General features: G+C 38.5%; 1 protein-coding gene across 1 annotated transcript in view; it reads left to right on the top strand.

The window, feature by feature from the left end:
* The first annotated feature begins 2,334 nt into the window (after positions 1–2,334).
* The window catches only part of LOC128492675 (uncharacterized), a 40,439-nt gene continuing 19,107 nt past the window's right edge, over positions 2,335–23,666 (top strand). The window contains exons 1-4 of the mRNA XM_053465314.1: positions 2,335–2,477; positions 14,701–14,771; positions 16,224–16,334; positions 18,913–19,010. Of these exons, the coding sequence (XP_053321289.1) occupies positions 2,351–2,477; positions 14,701–14,771; positions 16,224–16,334; positions 18,913–19,010 (407 nt within the window). The 5' untranslated portion in view covers positions 2,335–2,350. The remainder of the gene's footprint in view (positions 2,478–14,700; positions 14,772–16,223; positions 16,335–18,912; positions 19,011–23,666) is intronic.

Below are 23,666 nucleotides of genomic sequence, written 5' to 3'. Positions count from 1 at the left end.
CAGTGAGAAGTCACTCTACTTTCACTTAGTTTCCAACTGTCTGCAAAATTCCAAGATAACCCCTAGAAGCAGGTTGTGTGATGTTATCAAACTGCACCTACTTCTTTAAAATAATTATTTGAGATCTCCAAAATGGGTACACAAATTCTCAGATTTACCAAGTCAACATGTTTACATTGATAACGAAACTCTTATTAGAATTAGTAATACTAACAAAGTCAAAGCTGGCCAACAGTGACAGTCTGTGGATGTACAATGCTTGATATTTTGAGAATTAGCACCATAGTCATAGGTAAAAAAAATGTATCAATGGCTTTTAACGGTACAGTCCAGTGCCTAAATTTGTAATGTGTATCGGAGTCCATTTTGCATGGACTGTTAAGCATTTTACTGCATACAAACTGATGCAAGCATTCTCTCGTCATATTAGGTAGAAAATAAGACATGTGATATTGATGGCAGTTCAACTAGCAAGTGGAAGTATGCAAGCTGAACTGCCATTTTTCAATGTCAAGAGACATTTTACATGATAAAATAATCATTTATTTAATCTCACTTCATTAGAGAAAAAATGGAGCATTCATTGTTATTGGGACTGATGTTTCTTAAGCTGCATTTAGTTATGAAAAGTTCCATTCAGTAGAGTAGAACAATACCTTTAAAGGTTTCCTTTCAGTGATTTACTTTTGCATTAGGTAAAATAACTACTGTCCAAGGTTTTGAGACCATTATTGAAAACGTTTTTTAAACCTCACAATGGCATTATAATTGGGTGTAAGTTACTGGTATTTGATATTATTTAATGTAACTATATAGTCGTTGGACATTCAGGTTACATATAGGCAATAAAGGGGCATGCATCATAGATAAGAATCTCTTAATAGTCATTATTTACTGGAAGCAGCCATTAGGTAAAAGATCAGCTTATCTGCTTGGGACACAAACACAGACTATCCCTGCAGGGCTAAACAGTGAGTTAAAGAATAAGTATTATAACAATTTGATAATTGTATTACATTATTGGATTACATTTCTTTAAACAAATCCAGCAAACTTTGTAGCACTATTGTAATCATAGTATAGTTAACAAAAAAGTTACAATTACAATATACAATGATATAATAAGGTAAACACAAGTTAAGATATTCTGGTACAGAAGGAGAAGTGGGCCCTGCTCTCTCAAGCCCTACCCATACAGATTCAGTTTTTGCTTTGCCTATGATCTATTTGGATTTAATTCTTAAATGATTATGATTGAGTATAAAGATTGGATAACACCCATTACATATGTTGTCACCACTATGTAGAAGCCAATGTGGTCTTTAAGAATTAATGCCCTTAAAATAATAAACATAAAACCTAATACAAAACAGAATTGCATCTAAACATAGGATTTTTTAGCAAAGCTTAACTGGTCCATCTAGGTGTGGCGGTGCCGGATGGCGCCTCTCATCTACATTCAAACCTGAGTGCTACGGATACTGTACTTTTTTTCGTGGTCACATACTTTAATTCTTTAGTTAGGTCTTTACAGCTAACTATTCGTAAACCCTTTTAAGGATAGTAGTATAAATTAAAAAAATAACAATGTATTTATGTTAGAACATTAAGCATTATTATCTGCTTTAGCTTTATAAACTTATTACAGTTTTATTTTGGTTTTCTTTTATTAAGTGCTAACATATTCTGCAGTAATAGTCAATTAAATATGGGGGTGATAACATGTTATGTACACATACAGATACAACAGGAGTAGAGGACCCTGCCCTTGAGCTTGCAATCTAGTCTTTTGGAACCTTCTTGCGCAGTTTATGGCAAGAATCATAAAGTTATAAAAGTAATTATATGGGTAATGGAGACATATCATATATGATGATTTCATTTTTCCTTGTTTCTGACACCTCTTTCACATTCTATCCGAGAAAGAGACCACTGAGGACCCAAAACCTTATGTAAAATTTCACATGTTTTTCTATGTTGCCTCAATAAAAGATATTAACATTGACTTTCTCTTGGGCGGATAAGGCAATATGTATTTTTTATATTTTACCAGCAATTTATATTTCAAATAAAAAATATGTATTTAAATATCTTTATCCTATCTGTAGCCTATGCAAAACTTGAGATGTGTCACAATATATTATAATAATGTATGGAATAATTTTGCAGTAACATCCACTTTAAAATCTATAAAATGATGCATTTTGTTGCAGTGCCCATCCCTGTAAGAGATTTGTGTAAGCAGGAAGATAGCTGCCACTTCAAAAGTGATAGAAAAGAAGATGTAGAACATCTCCCACCATTAATGAGGAGGCAACTTGAGAAGCTGGATCTAAGCATTAGACAGGAGATGGAACGGCAAAGGATAGCCGAGCAAAGGAGATCTCAAGCAGTTCACATATATTCAAAGCTCCGAAGCACTCGTGCTACAGCCATTCGAGCAACTCAGCCAATGAGCATTTCAAAGTTTGAAGACTGTAAGTTTGCTTCTACTTTAAACATTTCTTTTAATATTTCTAAAACAAAACTAGATATTGAACACAAAAATAAGCATATATTGACACATTTTGCCACTACTACATTTTGAGTTCTCATTTGGAAATTGAGTTCAGAAATGACATAGGCCATCCACGGACATGTTGTCTGCTTGTTTATTACTTTACTTTTTTAGGTTTGGATAAAGAATTTGTATTTTTTTGACGGATGATTTACACTTAGCTGCTGAGATGTTAATTCTTGACATGTAATTCCATGATGTGCTTGGCATGATCATGGCGTCTGTCTCTTCCACAACTTCGTCCATATTTCTCTCCTAAACACTTGACTTTTTAACTTTCCCATCATTTGTATCCAGATGCAAACTTTCACACTTGCTTGCATTCCAACATTTGGACACCCTGGGCCATCTTTAATATAAATGAAATCAGGTGCTCCGAAATTTGGAAAGGGGCTTCTGATTTCAGTCTATCAAAAAGGTCAAACTTCTGCTCTCTCTCCTCCATTACTGCCCCGGCCTAAATCTTCCCCTCCCATAGCCTCAACCTTTTTCACATCCTTTCTCCCTAACCTCAGAATTTCCAAACATTTTTCTCCCAATCATTATTTTCGGCTATCTCTTCCACAACTTTGTCCATATTTATCCGCGGAACACCTGACTTTTACCTTCCCCATCCTTTGTATCCAGATGCAAACTTGCGAACCCAGGTGCACACTCACATTTGGACACCCAGGGCCATCTTTAACATAAATAGATTGTAGGCCAGTATCTGCTTGTGAGCCAGACTTTTCCACTTCTGGGAAACCAGTGGATGCATTTTTTTCATAGCAGCAAAGCTAAAGATCTAACTAAGCTGAAACTCGTCCCTGTCAGTGACATGAGTACTATGGGGAAGAGTGGCACACCAAGTTATTTTAATAAAAATAGAAATAAATGTTCAAGTATAGGTGCAAACACTCCAACTTGTGCCTACCAGGTATAACAATCAAGACAAATAATTGAATGGAGTTACACTCAATAAAGAGGGAAAGCAAGAAATGTATGCAAAAAGTATTCCAGGTTTATTCCCACAATATTATATAGAAATTTCAAATGAAAAAATTACGAAAAGGAACTTACATTTAGTACCGAACCCAAGCATACGTTCCAACATAAAGTCTTTCTCAAGGGTGATTTATCTGTGTATGCAGTGGGACAGTATATATAGTCACATAACAATGAAAACATACTCACTCCTGCTAACGGGGTGTCTGGACCCTATAGCAGCCTATATGTTCATGCAAAAACAGAATGCACCACCATGATGTCACATCGTAGTGCATATCATTCCAGTACTCATGTGTTCTATACTGTGCATGCGCACCAGTAATCAACACATAGTAGATGTTTTATAATAGTCCCCCCTGTCAATTTGAGAAAGCCCCAAGGCGAAACGCGTTATTGGAGGATCACAGGGGGGACAATGTTTCACTTGAGTATTGCATTTGGATTATGTGTTTTTATTTGTTATATTGTGTTTAAAAGAAATACTGCAGTTTGCATATTTTGCACATTTTTCATTACTGGCACATACAGCATCCTTTGCACATATTGCTTAGTTTTGCACAGTACCATTTAAAGACTCATCCCCTACTGGATCCATTATTTTTCCTGCTGCTATCTATATTGACGCTGGTGTTAAAGGGGAAGTGCTGCCCTCAGTAAGCACAGCGTAATCCACTCCACAGCCCGGGTGGGGGCTCTGGATTAGATCTTCATCAACAGATGGGTGTGTGATCCCAAACCACACATAGCGATTTCGATTGGAGCCAGTCATATTGGCTCCACTCATGTGAGTGTTCTAGCCCATTACTTTTATTGCATTAATTTTTGTTGCACACAGGTTGCACTATTATTTGTTTCTTTTATCTTTTATGTACATCACGGATTCTGATCGTTTTTAACCCCAAAGGGGTAAGCTATATCTCCTTATTTGCTTATTCGCTCCACTTACTGTGGTGGGTTACGTAATACATAATTGATTTTATTTTCCAATGTATATAATCAGTAACAGTCATGTCATGTTTTTGTGCCATGACTGTTCCTGTAAAACCCTTAGTGTTAACATGTATGTGAATGTTAGAACATTGAATTTGATGGCAGATACTTATCAATATTAAACTGCAGCTGCTACACTCTTCACCAATCTTGTCATTCTTCTAGTAACAAGGCCGTCCTTTGAATATACACTATTAACTACAACCTCTTGTCACTCAATCATTGCCTTATCCATTTGACTTAACGGCCAAACCCAAACACTGTAACTTATTTAGAGTCTTCTATGAGGGACAGTGTCAAATAACTTACCTAACTTTAAGGCTCTATGTACTGTACCTCCCTGGTTTACAATTTTAGTTATCCAGTCTGGCTTACAATGGTGGCTAGCAGAGGGCTTGTGGTGTTTCAGGAAAGCTACAAGAAGAGAAAGGACATTTTTAAGGTATAAAGGGAGGGGTTATGACTGTAGGAGGCCACCAGGAAAGGGAATCAGGAGGAAAGTAAACAACAACATTTGGCCAACAGGAAACAATGTCCCCAAAATATTTGGTACATATACAGAAAAACATGCATAATAATATTTAATAATAAACTTGCTTGAAGATCTGCCAAAGTAGTCCAAATGAGATTGAATACCTTTAATATCTTGAAGGGGGCCTATGTTAAGGTGGTAGCTAGTAGAGTGCTTGTGGTGTTTCTGGGAAGCTAAAAGAGGGGTAAGAATAGGGCATCGGGAAACACGCCCATTTGAAGGAAAAAATGGGCGGGGAGCGGGGCATGTCAAGACCCCGCAACCCGGAGAACCAGAGGAGCAGCGCTCACCTGGCAATCTCCGGGTCAAACCAGGTATGCCCATCAGGTCCCATCAATTTATCTGTTTTTAGGGGTATTTAAGTAGAACTTCATCCTCTATAAACACACATGCTTTACATGGCAGGTCCCTTCCCTTACTCTGTAAAAACTGAACAGAAGTACTTACTTACCAACAGCTGTAATGCATGTTATCTGCTGCACCACTGCTGTAAGAGAAAGCAAGAACGTTGACTGTGTAAATTGTACACTTATTGACTGCAGTTCACAACATTAAATGCTAGTCGTATAGTACATCCTATTGTTTCTATAACTTAAATGGTGGTAGGAAACAAAAACATGATCATAAAAAATGTGCTTACCTTTCCATATATTAACTTATTGTGTCATCATAAATTATTCATTTCTACAGACGATGTGAGATACCTATCTTTTTTGGGGTTTATTTATGATAATGTGCTTATCATGATGCAACTAGAACATTCCTATTATTACTCTTCAATAAAGCGTGCTCACTAGATCATTATCACAGAAGCCAATCTACAGCAGGCAATCAAATCACAACCTGTGTTGCCAAGGCAAGTGATATATGTCTTACCGATTGTGGGTGGGTTGAGCTAGTAAGTGCTAGAATGTAATCAGATAGAGCTAGTTGTTTGGTATTAACGTTCTAGCTTTGTCCCAAACCTAGCATCTTCAGTAGGGCAAATCTCTATCTTAATTTGTCACCCCAGTGCACCCTTTGTGTCAATAATTTCCCATTGGTATTACTCGTAGCTTGGAGTTGATAGGCGACTAGCCTCTTGGCTTGTACCATTATTTCCAGGAGGCTTGATACATCTGCAATAAATCCGTAAGGATTTGTACGCGAGCTGGAAATATTCGACCGTCAGACTGAGCTGATAAAGTCTGAGCCCCAAGAAACAAAAGGCTCCTTCCATTCTATTCTTGGGAGTCACCGCTCTTTCAATGATTTGATTACGTTTTTGCCAGCTGCCTCTATGGAGTTCAAACAGCTAAAAGATTAATTTAATGTCCTTTGAGACTTTTTTTATTAACTGCCATCAGAGTAGACACGCTTTGCTTAAGAATGGGCATGAAGCAAAATATATCCACTTGTGAAGTGAAACTTTATAAAATGTGTTTTTTAGTTGAATTTTTTTAGTTTTGTCATTAAATATGTTGAAATACATCAAGTATGTATTGGTTAGAATCATTTCTGAAATTTACACAAAAGTGATCATTAAAAAGAAATTACATTTTAGTTATTTTACTTAGTATATTCCTATCAACAGCAAGGGTTGTATTTCTGATGCATTATTTTTTTGATTTGTGATTGTACTTATTGTGTTTTATGGTAACATATCTGCCAATAATGACCGAGTCCCTAATTTTTTTGTCAGTCTGGGCTACTGGCTAGGGTCCATGACATGGTAGGAATCCACAAAATATATTGAGCATTCCTGGACTGTATATGCTTACTTTGACATTTGTATCATACAATTATGATTTTACTTCTCCCTTGCCATGGGCTTTGTGAAAATCGGTCATCATAAATGAACTGCAAAATTGCTTTGCCTTATTTGTCCCCTTCTTTAGACTATTGCTTTATTCAATTATATGTTGTTATCCTGTTCACTGTAGTGTGACCACATCAGCCAGGACACATTTCATTTCACATGTAACATGCTACTCTGCAATATGCATACCTGGGAACTCTTCGGAGATTGCCGGGTGAAGCACCACTTCTCCAGTTCAAGACCCGAATCCTCCGGGTCGCGGGGTCTTGACACGCCCCATGCCCCGCCCATTTCCCTTTATATGGGGATGTTTCCCGCTGCTGTTGACAGGAACTCCCACTGACATCAGGGGGACCTCCCACCGACGCTGACGTCAGTGGGCAGTCTTGGCCGCATCCCGCAAGGGAAGGCTCCGGCGGGGGCGTACATAGAGTATTTGGTACCTGGGGCAGCTCCTGTATGTGGCACCCCCCCACACTCAAACACTTTAAAGCTGCATAGCTTCTATCGTTATATTCTGGCGCAGACATTGAAGGTGGTACAGCATTACTGTTATCACTATATACTGAGGCAGACATTGATGGGGGTACAGCATAACACCTATCACTATATACTGAGGCCAACATTGACGGGGGTACAGCATAACACCTAAAACTATATACTGAGGCAGACATTGACGGTGGTTCAGCGTAATCCCTATCACTCTACATTGAGCCAGACACTGATAATAGTGCAGCATAACGCCTATCATTATATACTAAGCCAAACATTGATGTGGTGTAGGCCTAGGGATGCACCGAAACGAAAATTCTGGACTGAAACCGAAAATCAAGCATTTACCTGTCCGAAACTAAATATAACCCCCCACCATAAAAAGATCTCACAGTTTTATTTAAAGTAAATAACACAGCAAAATAGGACAAAAAAATCAATAACAATATTAATATATATATATATATATATATATATATATATATGATTGTTAACAGCAATCACACTCCTATAATGCCCAGGCATACTCAGTACTAGCTGACTTGGCATGATAGGCGTGTGATTGCTGTTAGCAATCATATATATATATATATATATATATATATAAATATTGTTATTGTTCACATGTGAACTCCGCACTGGAGGCATAGAATCAGACATACAAATCCCGTATTTGCAGGTACACAATAATAATGTATGGAAACATAGCAAGAGATAAAACTACAGGCATAGATGATAGGTTGCACAACCCAAAACCAGCTCTGGCGTCCACACTGCCCACATAGAACCTGACCAGCACCCAGATTACACACATTTACCATCCAACAGGATTTACCATCTTTGTCCCCAAACAGCCCAGCATGAGTCAACTTTGTCCCCAAACAGCCCGGCCTGTGCCATCTTTGTCCCATAAACACCCTGCCTGTCTCATCTTGGTCCCCAAGGCTCAAACATCCTACTTGTGCCATCTTTGCCTTTCCACAAATCAATTATACATCTTTCATACAAACACTTTAACAGTCACTCACTAATTCACACTTTCATTCACATAATTAATTCACACAATCATTTATTCTCTCACTCATTCACATAAATTTACACATTCATTAATGCATTCTCACAAACTCATTAATTATCTCCCTCATTCAGACAATTCATCCACACATTCATTCATTCTCTCACTCATTCTCACTACCTTTTCCCCTTTTCTACCCCTTCTCACTATCTACCCCCTCTCCCTCCCTTCTCACTATCTACCCCCTCTCCCTCCCTTCTCACTATCTACCCCCTCTCCCTTCTCACTATCTAATCCCTCCCTTCTCACTATCTACCCCCTCTCCTCTATCTACCTCCTCCCTCCTTTCACACTATATACCCACCTCTATCCCCCTCCCTCCCTTCTCACTATCTACCCCCTCCCTCACTTCTCACTATCTACCCCCTCCCTCCCTTCTCACTATCTACCCTCTCCCCCTTTGTAGTTAAAGGTTTTGGACTTACCATCCAGAAGTCCTGGGGTGGGAGCACAACGCCTCCGTCTTCCTGCTCTGCCGCTGCTTCCTGCTCTGCCACTGCTTTCTGCTCTGCCGCTGCTTCCTGCTATGCCGGCACCTCTAACTCCATCGCGGTGCCGGCATGTCATGCTGAGCGCCGAAATATGACATCATATTCTGGCGCCCAGCATGACATGCCGGCACCGCGACGGAGTTAGAGGCCTCGCAAAGGAGACTGAGGGGCGCCGAGCGGTTGCTAGGCGCCCCTCTCTCTCCTCCGTGTAAAAAAAAAAAAAAACTGACGAGGCTGCCGGGGATCCGGGACATGTGGTCACCCTAGCCCGTGGCACCCCCCTGACGAGCGGCACCCAGGGTGGACCGCCCCCCCCGCTAGGTATGGTAGGTACAAGGTATGGCAATATGTGGTATGTATACCTGGGTGACTGGTTCCCTTATGTGAGTTTATACATCCAACATGCTGCAGGGTAATTCTTTATATATGCTGACCAACAACAAGGGAAAGGTATATGTGCCCTGAAAAAAAATGTGGACATCCTTGATCATAGTCCATTTACACTGTATAGTTGTAAACGTTAAGGAAATTTATGTGGCCTACTATGATCTTCTTTCTTCCCTACTTTTGGATGAGCAATATCATTTTAGTTTGTGCCTGTTCCACAGCACAGTACTCCAAAAAATATTTTATTATTACTAATCTATTTATCAAGATACAACATTTTACCATATAATTTAGACCATTTGGGCTATTTATTTAAGCTTTACTAACTGCCTGGAAAGCACATCTTACATTTTCTTAGATTTCTGTATATTAACTCTTTAAAATAATTTCAAAAAACTCACGCAAACCTATTACGTAAAACACAATATCTACTGCTAGTCATAAAAGGAAGGAAATATGTATGATTTATTTAAACGCTTATCAATCAAAGGGTTAAAAGGTGCATTAGGATCATATGATTATGTTTGGCAACTGCCCTTTTAGCCCATAGACTTTTGTAGGTATGGATTATTGTTGTTGAGATTGTTATGGAACAGCTTTGCTGCCACTTACCTTTGGTGCTTAATTTTCCTATTATTAAAGTGTCTTATAGATTTAACACCTGCAAGCCGAATGCTCATGTTACATTCCATGCTTTTTCTGACACCTTAAATAATCCCGCCGAGTTTCTAATGCACCTGCTTCTGAACAGCTAATTTTCTTGGCTTACTGAGGTATTTTCTTCTAAGGTGCTTGTGTTTTGGCACTGATAAATAATGAGAAAGCCGTAGCAATGATCAGGTTTAAAAAATATGGAGTATCAGTTTTATATCATATACCTTAAGACAGCATTCCATGCAACGTTCGCTTGGGCGCCATGGATCTAATCATTTGAAAGGATTAGGTGCGTGCATTTGCATGGTAAAGTTTATTAAGGATTAGAATTTGGAGGTGTTAATATACCTCTTACATATAGAACTGATTTCTCTCTTTTCTTGTACTACATTCTTGGCATTTCTGAATATCGGTTATGACTGGCAAGATATTGTAGAACTGTAATAAAGTCTGGTTGCAAACCTCTTTGGGTAGAGCTCATGTAGTTATTAACACATTTAATTATAAATAATTATAGCTGGATATACAATCTTCCCATATTGATTGTGTAGTAAAATGATGCACAGGGCCCCATCTGCTAAAAATCATGTGCTACACTAAAGAACATTATTCTTCATGGGCTAGTGGAAATGCAACTTATCTGCTTGTTTAGTAGTCCATGTGCTAACTATTAGAGATCATAACATAATCATACTAATGCAGGGCCAGGAGTAGGTAGAGCTATACCTCTCTTCAGCACAGACATCCCCGCTGCAAGATTAAAACATCAAGAAATGGACCACATATAGCTTAGAGATTCTATAAAAATATATACATCTATAAAAAACATTATGTTATAAATATAGAATTTGAGGCAGGTATGAACCAATTGGACCATATAATCTGCCATAAGGTCTGAGCTTTTTTCTAATGTAAAGACTCAGACTTTTATCAGTCTTTGGTCTCATTTTAGATCCTGGATAGTTTTATGGCTATCCTATTTATTTATACCTAGTGTTGGACCCCCTTTTGCCTTCAGAACTGCCTTCATTCTTCATGGCATACTTTTTACAAGGTGCTAGAAACATTCCTCAGATACTTTGGTCCATATGGACATGATGGCATCACGCAGTTGCCGCAGATTTGTCGGCTGCACATCCATGATATGAATCTCCCATTTCACCACATGCCAAAGGTGCTCTATTGGATTGAGATCTGGTGACTATGGAGGCCATTGGAGTATAGTGAACTCATTGACATGTTCAAGAAACCAGTTTGAGATGATGTGACATGGTACATTATCCTGCTGGAACTAGCCATCAAAAGATGGGTACACTGTGGTCATAAAGGGATGGATATGGTCAGCAACAACACTCAGGTAGGTTGTTGCGTTTAAATAATGTTCAATTGGTACTAAGGGGCCCAAAGTGTGACAAGAAAATGTCCCCTGCGCCATTATACCACCATCAGCCTGAACCATTAATGCAAGGCAGGGTGGATTAATTCAATTTTGGTGAGCCTGTGCGAAGTGAAGCCTCAGTTTTCTGTTCTTAGCTGACAGGAGTGACACACGGTGTGGTCTTCTACCGCTGCAGCCCATCTGCTTCAAAGTTTGACGTGTTGTGCATTCAGAGATGGCATTCTGCATACCTTGGTTGTAACAAATGGTTATTTGAGTTACTGTTGCCTTTCTGTCATCTCAAACCAGTCTGCCCATTCTCCTCTTACCTCTGACATCAACAAGGCATTTTCGTCCACACAACTGTCGCTCACTGGGTATTTTCTCTTTTTTGGACCATGCTCTATAAACTCTAGAGATGTATGTGAGCTAAAATCCCAGTAGATCAGCAGTTTCTGAAGTACTCAGACCAGCCTGTCTGGCACCAACAACCATGCCACTTTCCAAGTCACTTAAATGCCCTTTCTTCCCCATTCTGATGCTCGGTTTGAACTTCAGCAAGTTGTCTTGACCATGTTTACATGCCTAACTGCATTGACTTTTTGGCTGATTAGCTATTTGTGTTAACAAGAAATTGAACAGGTATACCTAATAAAGTGGCCAGTGAGTGTATGTGTAAATTCTCTCACTGTTTCAGTCCCCACCACTTTTGCTGCTTTTTCCTACTACCACCTTCTCAGTAAAGTAAAATGTCCTTACATTACATCTAAACCTCTGACCCTCTAGTATGAGGTTGTGACCTCTTGTTGTAATACATGTATAAGAAGGGCCGGCCTTAGGGGTGTGCGACCTGTGCGGCCGCACAGAGTGCCATGTCAGCATGGGCGCCTGCCCGGGACTTAAATTAAAACATCGGGTTTTTAAAAAAAACTTTATTTAACATCCTTCATGTTAAATAAAGTTAAAAAAAAAAAAAAAAAAAGCTTAATTTAAGTCCCGGGCAAGGACGCCGAGCGGTCGCTCGTGAAGTTTTCAGCAACCGCTCTGCGCCCCTCACTCTACGTGACTCCATCGCGGTGCCGTCATTTCATGTTAAGCGCCCGGATATGACATCATATTCCGGTGCTCAACATGAAATGCCGGCACCGCGGCAGAGCGGGAAGACGGATGCCTCCCGCTCCCGCAGCGCAGGACTCCGGCAACAAGGTAAGTGAGGATAATGAGAAGTAGGGAGAGGGAGTAGATAATTAGAAGGGGCAGAGGCGAGGTGGGGGGATAGTGAGAAGGGGCAGAGGGGAGGGGGATAGCGAGAAGGGGCAGAGGGGAGGTGGGGGGATTGTGGGAGGGGCAGAGGGGAGGGGGGATAGTGAGAAGGGGCAGAGGGGAGGGGGGATAGTGAGACGGGGCAGAGGAGAGGTGGGGGATAGTGAGAAGGGGCAGAGGGGAGGGGGGATAGTGAGAAGGGGCAGAGGGGAGGGGGGATAGTGAGACGGGGCAGAGGAGAGGTGGGGGATAGTGAGAAGGGGCAGAGGGGAGGGGGGATAGTGAGAAGGGGCAGAGGGGAGGGATAGTGAGAAGAGGCAGAGGGGAGGTGGGGGGATTGTGGGAAAGGGCAGAGGGGTGGTGGGATAGTGAGAAGGGGCAGAGGGGAGGGGGGTAGGTAGTGAGAAGGGGGCACCAGAGGAGTAGTCCGCACAGGGCACCAGAACACTTAAGGCCGGCTCTGTGTATAAGTTGTAGTTGTTTATGACACTATTAGTTTTCTTTTGAGCTCCTGATATACATATCTAATTTCACTATGAGCAGTCACATTTAAAGTAAAGAGGTTACCACATTTAAAGAAGTTTTGGGTCCATTGAACTCTTACTGATGTAATTGATACATCAGCTGGTACACCAAGAAATGTATCACAAAAATTATGTTGCAAGAGGTTTGTTTGCCATGCCCTTTTCCCTCTTTTATAGTTTGTTTGCCTTTAAGACTTATTTCAAAGAGTTAGGCAGACTGCGAGGAATCATAGAACATCCCAATTTTTGTAATGCTGACATGCAAATACATGTATACATCTTTTACATGATAAATCTTGACGTAATTTATCTGAAAGCTATTTGTGATAGTAAAAATATAGATGGTCATTATATTAAAGATCGTGAAAATCATCTAAGGCTGGCAAAACACCATGTCTTCGTTTTACTGTAATAAAAAAGGTAAACAGAAAACTGCAGATTTCAGTTAATCCTGCTCAAGACTGCAGTTAATATACTCGATATCGTATTTTTCATTGTTATCATTTTACAACATTGTCATTTCATATTTTCAATTCTCATTTTTCATCGCTAATAACCTGACAGTTTATTTTATTCATCTGCTTATACCAGTGTTCTCTCCCTAAAATCCTTTTATTTCGATTTTTGCCTTCATACTTCCCCATGTTCTATACTGTCTCTCTACCAAGTTATTTCCGAGTCATAGTAAATTATGGTACCCAGCCTTGTGTCACAATAGTAATATAAACACATCTGCTTTACGGTAACTCGTAATTTCTCATTTCCAGTCCTCAAATACCCATAGTGTTTGGTTTTTGGTGGCATTTTGTATGAGCATCAGTGGTGAAAAACAGAGCCTTGTTGATTCACTTGTGCGCATCTAAGGAGACACTTGATGCTCAGTTATAATAAATACTTCTTCATTTAACAGATGAGGTCAAAGTTATAGATAGATGTCTACAATCAAATGATGCCTAGTATATACACTTAAAAGCAACTTGTTGGGTCATTTTTTAATATTTTCATGTATTTGTCCTTTTCTTTTTTCAATATAGGTCTCCATCAAATTAAGAGAAAATCCAGACTTGTAAACACGCTTTAAGACATGCCTAATACATGCTTCATTAGACAAGCTCAACAAAAATCTGAAACACAAAATCGTATTTCTTTTATGTCATTTTTCACAAATAGTGCTTATATAAAGCACGCGTTGCTTATTAGGATTTTTTTTTGTAGTGTATCAACATTTTGTGTTTACCAATAGGGAAATCAAGGAACTTTTGTTCTTGCTTCTGAGAAAGCATTATTGCAGGCTGAAACTTTTTTGTAATGTGTTCTACATACTAAATATCTTCTTTGAAAGTGTAAATCTGACTCAGTGACCTCCACCAGGTGAAAAGGCTTCTTTGCAAACTTAAATGAAAATTATTCCCGAAAGGAGGGCAGTAATTCCCTACTACAATCTGAATTGATGTCCTCATAATGAACTCTGCAGTGCAAAAGGATGTCTTTATGTAAAACAAAATGCAAGCATGAAAAAAGAAAAAAGCTTTCCTTCATTGCTTATTGCAAAGTTTTTGTCTTCTTTTTCAGTCGACTTTTTGGCAAAATACTGCATCTTCAGCCAGGAGAATTTGGCTGAGTATAAAAGGGCTTTTGAAGCGGTAAGTGTAAATTCAGACTTCTTTTCATTTTCTACTCTTTCCCCTCCCCCTTCACTCCTCCTATGTCTGTAGACAGTTAAGCAGAACTAATAAGCACCTCTGCTTGTGGTACACGTCCAATGAATTACTCGAACATCAAATGTAACTTTAGAATGGAGGCACGCTTTATTCTTTTTGTAGAAGTGTTCCCCAATCCATTCTTTATTTACATGTCGTGAGCCTGAGCGATGCACAGCCATTTAGAACACACACACAAAAAGGAGAGGCCATTAAACAAATTAAAAGGAATGGGGATGACTAATACAGTAGTCTTGGAATCCACAATTTGATTAGTCTGTATTTAATACACAATAGTCGCACCAAAGCAGGAAGGGAGTAAAACCGCTCTTTAATAACCTTCCACAATTAAATTAGAGTGACGAATTTCCAAATCTAGGGTAGGAAAATAATTCTCTTATTTAAAATAATGGGCATAAAATTTTGAAATGTCAAGGATTTGTCTAAATTAAGTTAATATTGAATGTAAAGTGAAAAACATTGCTCTGTACCATTGAGTTATACAAAACTGATAATGCAGGACTGAAAATTCAAGTATGCGATTTAAAAGGAAATAGCCCCAAAAGATTTAAACGCCTGTCATAAAAAGGATACGCAGGGGCGGGCTGGCGATTGCCCCCTGTCTAGCTTTAATTCCTCAAAAAGGACAGGAAGGAGTTCATATAACATGAGCAACTATATAGAAATGCTGTTGGCAATGTAAATATGTGAAAGATGTGATTGGGTGAGTATGTTTTAGCGTTAGAGAGAACATGACCTCTTTAACAGTCTGTTCTTTCAATATATATCTATGTACGTACATGGAAATGTTCCCCACATAAGTATTCCATTTTCAAAAAAAGGAATCTTTATTTAAAAGGACACTTAACATTATATAGTCTAGTGATAGGGATAGACAGTATGGGTCCCAGTAATGATCATGCATCTGAAGTTACACTGTGCAGTTCTTTCCCTCTCAAGCTTGCACTCATGGGTAGCGGCAGGCCTCTTAATTGTCCTTCATTAGAGACCCAAATACCTTTTACCTTGGGACGTCCCAGTTTTCTAGGAGCCTAGAATTTTTGTTGGTTATGAGTATACCACAACATGAAAAGCCACAATGATATGTATGAAAACAGTACAGACATGTTTAGGAGTTAGGGTTTGTTAAAATCATTCTTCTAGATTTCTTCTGACTTACACAGATAGGTATCAATACATCGTCATGTTTCAACCGGTTCAGGTTATTATACATGTCATGTGAAAAAGCCTGTTGGCCTCACACCTAGCCACATCACCTTAAACATTGATGGTATACTGGTTGTCCGCTGCTTCTAAGCAAAAATATATTTTTTATGTTTGTAATTCTTTTATGTTTGTTACTATAGTTTGAACTGTGTAAACATTATATTTTAGGTGGATAGTGATCAAGATGGTTATTTAGACTGTCTCCAAGTTCTTATGGCTTTAAAAGAAATCGTTCCACCTCATGTGTTAAGTGATGCTGAAGAACTCTATGTATATCGGGTAAGAAAAACTGTAAGGGAAATATTGAATATCTAGATGGAAGAAATGTGATCAACCTATCCACATACTTTACAGGGAACATGTTTTGTCTGCCATTGTATACAATGAAAACCACATTCCTACCTAGCCACATTATTAAAAAAATGGCATTATACAAAAGAAAGTTAACACTTGGTCAACCAAGTAGCCCTTTAGGAGTGCCATTTTGTAGCTTAAATGGTAGATGTTGGCCACTTGCTCACATTTTTTTTAAAAAAGAAAAGTAATTATTTAAAACATAACTTTTATTATTAAACCCTCTAATAAATACTGAAAACCAATTGGGACACATCAAAGTTAAAAGTCATTTAGTGAGTACCGATGCCAGAGTACAAGGGAGTACATGCATTTTTTTCTCCATTTTCATGTCTGACCCAACATATTTCCTATCATAAGTAATAGTAGGCAATTCATATACTATATGTTAGACTAAAATCAGCATGTCATATCTTATGTGTATAAGTGCAATCACCTTTACATTCACTTTATGTCATAATTAGTTAAAAAAAAAACCCACGCCAAAATATAAACCACACACACAGCCAACATTCCTCTCCATTTACACTCCTCTTTAGATACACGATGGCAAAGGGCCAAGTGCGCCCAATGCTTGCTATAATAGATATGTAAAGCAATCCTTGCGGTATCTTAATTCATAATTACCCTGCAATGGCAAGATTGAATTCTATTCAGACATCAAACAGATATCAGATTACTATGAGTTGCTTTAATTCTAGTATACTAAGACATAAACCAGTTGGGAGGCAATAGCTCTATAGCTTTGGACCAACGTTTTGTTTCATGGCCCAGTATTCATATTCCCTTTATGACACATCAATTCAGCAATGCTTTCCATTGTTGTTTTATTTCATTGACTCTATCAGACCTATTTTGTCCATCTGTCAACAATATTGTATTCCATTTCTCAATCAGACTGAAAGGGAGTGTATTGGCATATAGGCTTTGACCTTATTGCTTGAAACAAATGTCCTTCCTGTAAAATAATGATAATGATGAATCAGTGAAATCCTTTATTGTCATGCATTATTGTGTGTTTGCTCTGTCTGTGGTTTCTTTTCTAATGAAATGTAAAACCACAAAGGTAGCGCAGAAGATATTTTTTTCTGCCTTGAACGTGTGCCTCCAATAAACATTCCTTTTATTCACAACTTCTGTGTTTTGTTATGTACATAAAAAACAAATTAAACAAAGTTTTCAAAGAGAAGATAGAAAAAGGGACTTGGGGATCCAATATGGTATACACATATATTCTGTCTATATAGACATCACCAGTCAATAATGGACTTTTAAAGGAATACTTTGTTGTTGTAAAAAAAAAAAAAACTGAAGAGCTAGAGCCAAAGTTTGTGGGTTTGTATTCAATACTTTAAACACAAAAGCAATTGGCTGGAAAAAAAAAGATTTTTGTTTGCGAAACAAAGCTTTGTAGGTCACAATCATCGTTTTTTTTGCCTGTCCATAGAATGGATGTATTCAGAGCAAGGAATATGAAAGGCCCTATAATTAAACTTAACATAATACTAGTCCTAATAGTATTTTAAAGTTCTTCAACCAAGGTTTTTTGAGAAAGTTCCTGATAGATTTTAATGCAGGAAAACAATTGATTGTGATAAAAGCCAGGCTAAAGGAAAAGTGAGGAGGTGGGAGATAAAGGCTTTTTTTTTACCTTTTACAACTAAATTTTGACAGTAGTCAACGCAGACAGTTTAAGTTTAAGTAGTGGAAATTATATAGCTCCTAAGGATTAATTTCACTTTTTAGTCGCTCAGCGTCAAAAATAATATAAACGGTAAAGCAATAGTCCAACAGTAAACAGGTTGAAAAAAAAAATCTGCGTTTTTATACAGATAATTTTTTATCTGTATTTTAAAAACATTTTATAATAAATGTGTTGGCCCCTAGATGCATTTACATGTTGCTTTTTCTCTATCTGGTAATACCCATTCAATAGTTGAGGTGCAGAACAAATAGACTCTATAAAACTATGGTACATGGTATATAGACTATATAGGTTTTCTCAGTTTTCTTAATGTTGCACTCATTAGATTTTAGTAGATTTTAGTTAAAATGGGTAGGTTTAAAGATTAGGCTTTATTAACCCATTATATAACCATATGGAATGCTATGCTGGTAATCTAGTAAGGTATTGTCCAATTCTGTGTAATCACAAAAGCAGAAATGAATGATCCATACATCATAACCCTATAGCAAACAACTACACTTGACTACTTTTTAGTATACAAACAGCCTGAACCCCATGACTGAATTAAGATCACATCCAGGTCATGAGCATCTATAAATATTAGGTGGTGTGTTCATTCAATCAGCATATGCACAATTTGTTATCATTATTGATACTTTTCGCATGATTTTGTTTTAAAGCTTGTTTTGTTTGGTATGCTAATGTAGCTTGTGTTTGCAACAATCAGAGCTCATTATCCTTCCCACCAAGCGCAGTTGCAATCTGCTCTTTTTTGAAACCTTCATCGTCTTAGCTCTGCCCATTTTTCTCTTCCAGATTTTAGAGATTGTGGACTATTATGTAACAGATGGCCTAACAGACCTACGCCTCTTTGCTGTGATGGCTAGCTTGGCGCAGAAAATAGCAGCACTAGAGTGAGTATTCAGAGGCATGGACGCTCATGAATTTTAACTCATTGCTGACAAAGGAACTAAACAGGGACCAAACAGCTTTATCACTAGGAAGCATAATTAAAAAGCTTCAATGACACTTCAGTTCTAAGTGTCTCTTCCCTAACAAGAGAAGTTGTCTCTTAATACTGGATTAATCAAGCCCATCTTTCATTGATTTTAGTACATGCCAATTTCTTCGGTGGATAAGGGTACATTCCAGAAGATGTAGGTTTTTTATATTAAAAAAAAAAACATAGAAAGAAAAGAGGGTTAGAACGAAAAGACATTATTTCAGTTATTACTGCTCCACAAGAGTGAGCAGGATATTGTACAGACAAAAAACGTGTAGCCAATCTTTAGTTATCAGTAACAGTAAATAACAGCCAGAGTAGACATTCACTGCAATGTCTGTCCAGTTACAAAATTTACCAAATGAGCTTATAAAATAAAACCTTATGGAATTTTATCCAGGAAAGCAGAGTTTCTGAAGCAGCAGTAAGGAAATCCTTCAAAATGTATTTATTTGGTATCATGTTATTTGTTAGGGATAATTACCTGATAAATACTAGGATTCCTGTTTAAAGAAGCTGTCATTATACATTGTGTTTCTCCTGCACGTCAATCCCTTTAGATTGTACACTTCTGAACACAGGTAATCATTACCTTATATATCAGTCTGTCGGTTTGAACATGTCATATACCAAATATTACTCACTATATGACTAAAGGTATATGGACACCCCTCCTAATTATTGAGTTTTGGTGTTTTAGCCAACACCAAGATAGGCATGCTATCAACAAATATTGGCAGCAGAATAGGTCGTAATGAAGAGTGGTTTTAAATGTGGCACTGTGAAAGTTCTTGTCACAAGTCACTTTATGAGATTTTAGCCCTGCTAGATCAACCCAGGTTCACTGTAAGTGCTATTATTGTGAAGTGGAAGCATCTAGGAGTAACAACAACAGCTCAGCCAGGAAATAGTAGACTATGCACAAAGTGGGGCTGCTGAGTATAAAAATAAATCACCTGTCCTCTGTAGCATCATTCACTACAGAGTTCTAAATTGTCTCTGAAAGCAACATCAGGAGTTTCATCATATTGGTTTCCATGACTGAGCAGTTGCACACATGTTGAAGATCACTATGTGCAATACCAAGTGTCGGCTGGACCGGTGCAATGCATAACACCACTGTGCTCTGGAGTAGCGGGAACATGTTCTCTGGAGTGATAAATCACACTTCACATCTGGAAGTCTGATGGCCGAATCTCAGTTTGGCTGATGTCAGAAGAACGTTATGTACTGGAATGCATAGTGCCTATTGTAACGTTTGGAAGAGGAAAGAGAATTGTCTGGGCCCATTTTTAGGGTTTAGACTAGGCCCCTTAGTTAAAGTGAATAGTAATGTTAATGGTACAGCATACAAAGACATTTTAGACAATTGTATGCTTCCAACTTTGTGGGACCAATATGGGGAAGGCTCTTTCCCGTTATTGCATGACTGTGCTGCGGTGTAAAACATCAAGGTCTATAAGGATGTGGTTTAAAGAGTTTAGTATATAGGAAGTCGAGTGAGCTGCACAAATTCCTGCCCTTAACTCCATTTAACACCTTTGTAATGAAATAGAATGCCGATTGCAAGCCAGGGTTTCTCATCCAACACAATGAATGACCTCACAAATACGCTTTTGAATGGGCAATAATCCCTCCCGCCAAAAAAAATAAATCTTGAGGAAATCCTTTCCAGGAGAGTTGACCCTGTTTTAGCCGCAGGGGCGGGGGTCAATTCCATATTAATGTCCATGGTTTTAGAATGTGATATCCTACATGCTCACATAGGTGTGATAATCAGAGGTCCACATACTTTTTTCATATATTGTACATTAAATAAAACAAAGTGTGTAAAATGCGATTTGTATATAGATGATAGTTCTCATGATGCCCGCGGGGGGCCAGCATGGCCACAGTGGGCCGTGACTGGGCTCCCAAGTAGGCCAAGGCTTTGGCGCCAGTTTTGGTAGGTTGGGGGTGGTTATTTAAGGTGTTGTGACACAATTTTAAGGGAAATTTTGTAGTCACCTTACCCTCCCTCCCTGTGTTATGTCGGGGTATTTCTGCTGTCACAGCCGGGTGGGTAGCTTACCAGACATCTAGGGGGTGTGAATGCTCTGGGGGAGAGCATTTGATGGGAAGTTCCCGGTAGGTGGTGCTGGGAGCCTCAGGTTTGGGCATCTGGGTATGTCTGTCCCTGTGTGGTGGTTCCTAGTTTGCCTGGTAGGCTTTATGGTTTTTGTTAATTTATTTTATTTTATGTTTATTGATGTTATTTATTATATTGATGGCTTATATTTGTAAGATATTAAGAGATTATATTTTTCTTTCTTATATAAGCTATAAAAATGCCCATCTTTTGGGTTCTCTGATAGGGATGTATCAACTGTACCCACTGGATGGTGGCTCTGCCTATAGTCTGTTACATTTATAGAGTAATTGCTCTGTATCGTGCTGTGATTTGAAGTTTTTTCAGACTCTGGACACAGAAGACATCTGTGACAAGAAATAAACACAAAACTATGCATTATGGGCATTCCATATCACTTTATGAAGCCCTCTAGTAGCCAAATTTAAAATCCTTATACACTAACATATAAAGCCTTCCAAGGTACTGCTCCCATAACAAATACTTTCCTACTCGTGCTGCCCCAAACCTCTGGAACTCACTTCCACCTAGCCTTTAGCTTTCACCATCCCTCTGAACATTCACAAAAAAAACCTCAAAACCCACTACTTTAGAGAAGCATACAATCTTTTAAGCTAGACCTGATTATTTGCCTTAATACAACTCCTATTTTCATCTATTTCTTCTCTCCCACTTTCTCTACACCCCATCCTCTCTAGATTGCAAGCTAACTAGCAGTGCCTTCTTTACTTAACGTATCAGTTTGCCTTAGTCTGTCAGTTGAAATTTTGTCACCTCCTTTAAACTTAAGGAGGGCACTATATAAAAAAAAATATAATATTACATTTTTGAGACCCCTTTGCCTATACTATACAGAGGCGATAAATTAGCTGTTAAGTTTAAAAAAACTCCTCCTTATTTGCCTAAAATCAGTGCAGCAGTGGACATTGTACTACCAATGCTTCTATAGAAATCAAAATCAATCCACATCAAACTGATTGTCAGTTTCATATAGATTGCTTCTGGGCAATCAATCCATATAAAGCTAGCAACAGAGCTAGCCAGTTTGGTATGGATTTGATTTTAAATTTTACAGTGCATGTTAAATGTCTTCCAGTACTTTAATGAACCACAAAAATCCAGTGTACCATTTCTCTCTATAACTTCTGACATGATTTACTAGAAGCGACATGTATAGTGCAACATATGTACCTGACAGAACATCAAGTATTCATTAGTTCATTCTAAGAACACCTGAGCTAAACAATCCCCATATTCACTACTTTTCTGTATTGTTTGTTTGACAGAAACATTGTGATGTGCCACCTTTTAAAAAGCAGTAGGAAGCAGGCAAATTAGATTGGACAAAAGAAGCAAATCTGTTTCTTTTTTTTAAGAAATATGTAGAGACAGAGATTCACACTTTTCTTTTAATTATACACAACAAGGAATGTAACTCATATTGCTGGATTTCCACATCACAAATCCCATTACAGCACAGAATGCATACTTAAAATACTGAATGCCTGAGGAGAGCCAAAGCCAAACATAGCAGCACATTGCTCATCCCATGGAAGACAAAGGGTTATTATGTGATGTCAGGAACCTCTGTTAATTTTAGCCCTGTGGGGCATCACGTATAATGCAGAACTGCTCCTTTCTCTGAGCTGTGTGACTCTGCCCATCTGTTATTTTTTAGTAATATGACTGATATACAATTAACTCATTAATTTCATGTATGTGAATGTTAGCACCATCATTGAAAAGTCTGTCTCATTCCTTTGAAATATTCTCACGTTGCATATACTTCCATTATCCATGTAGGTGGTGTAGGCAGAATGCATTGCAGTGCATTTCCATGTGTAGGTAATCTGTCCCATTTAATTTCCTAGAACTATAGTGTCTTATCTGTCTTTCTACTCAGGATTAACAGGAAAAAATATAAAGTCTAGTCCCTTTGATCAGCCATTCTCTGATCCTACACAACGTCTGATTGGCCTTTTTTCTTTTTAGGAGATGATGGACACTGCATTGGTAAGCATCCTCTAGTCCATTCATAATGATAGCTATTGTTATAGAATCAAAATTGTAGGGGTAGGGATGGGAACATTTTCCATCTATAAGCCAAAACATGTTAAAGCTGCTACTTCGTACCTTCTGCAAGAACATGTTTTTTATTATTATTAAAGCAGATAGGAATCAACATTTGGCGATTGGAGGGAGGAGCCTATTTGAGTGATATTGGGGGATCTTTTTTGCTGTTCTGCCTGGGCTTCTAGGCAGACCAGCAGCAGCAGAGCCCCGTACAAAACGGGCATTAACCCCTAAAATGCTGTGATAGCGACATTGAAGGGGTTAACGGTGCACAGCCTCTCTTATGGAGTGATCAGGCAGCAAGGGTATGTTGTGGCATCAAACAGCCCCCCTCCCTGAAGCTGCCTATGGCAGCTAGGAGCGCGA

Source organism: Spea bombifrons, chromosome 4, assembly GCF_027358695.1.
Source record: "Spea bombifrons isolate aSpeBom1 chromosome 4, aSpeBom1.2.pri, whole genome shotgun sequence".
Taxonomy (NCBI): Eukaryota; Metazoa; Chordata; class Amphibia; order Anura; family Pelobatidae; genus Spea; species Spea bombifrons.
This window is presented reverse-complemented; position numbering and strand designations above follow the sequence as displayed.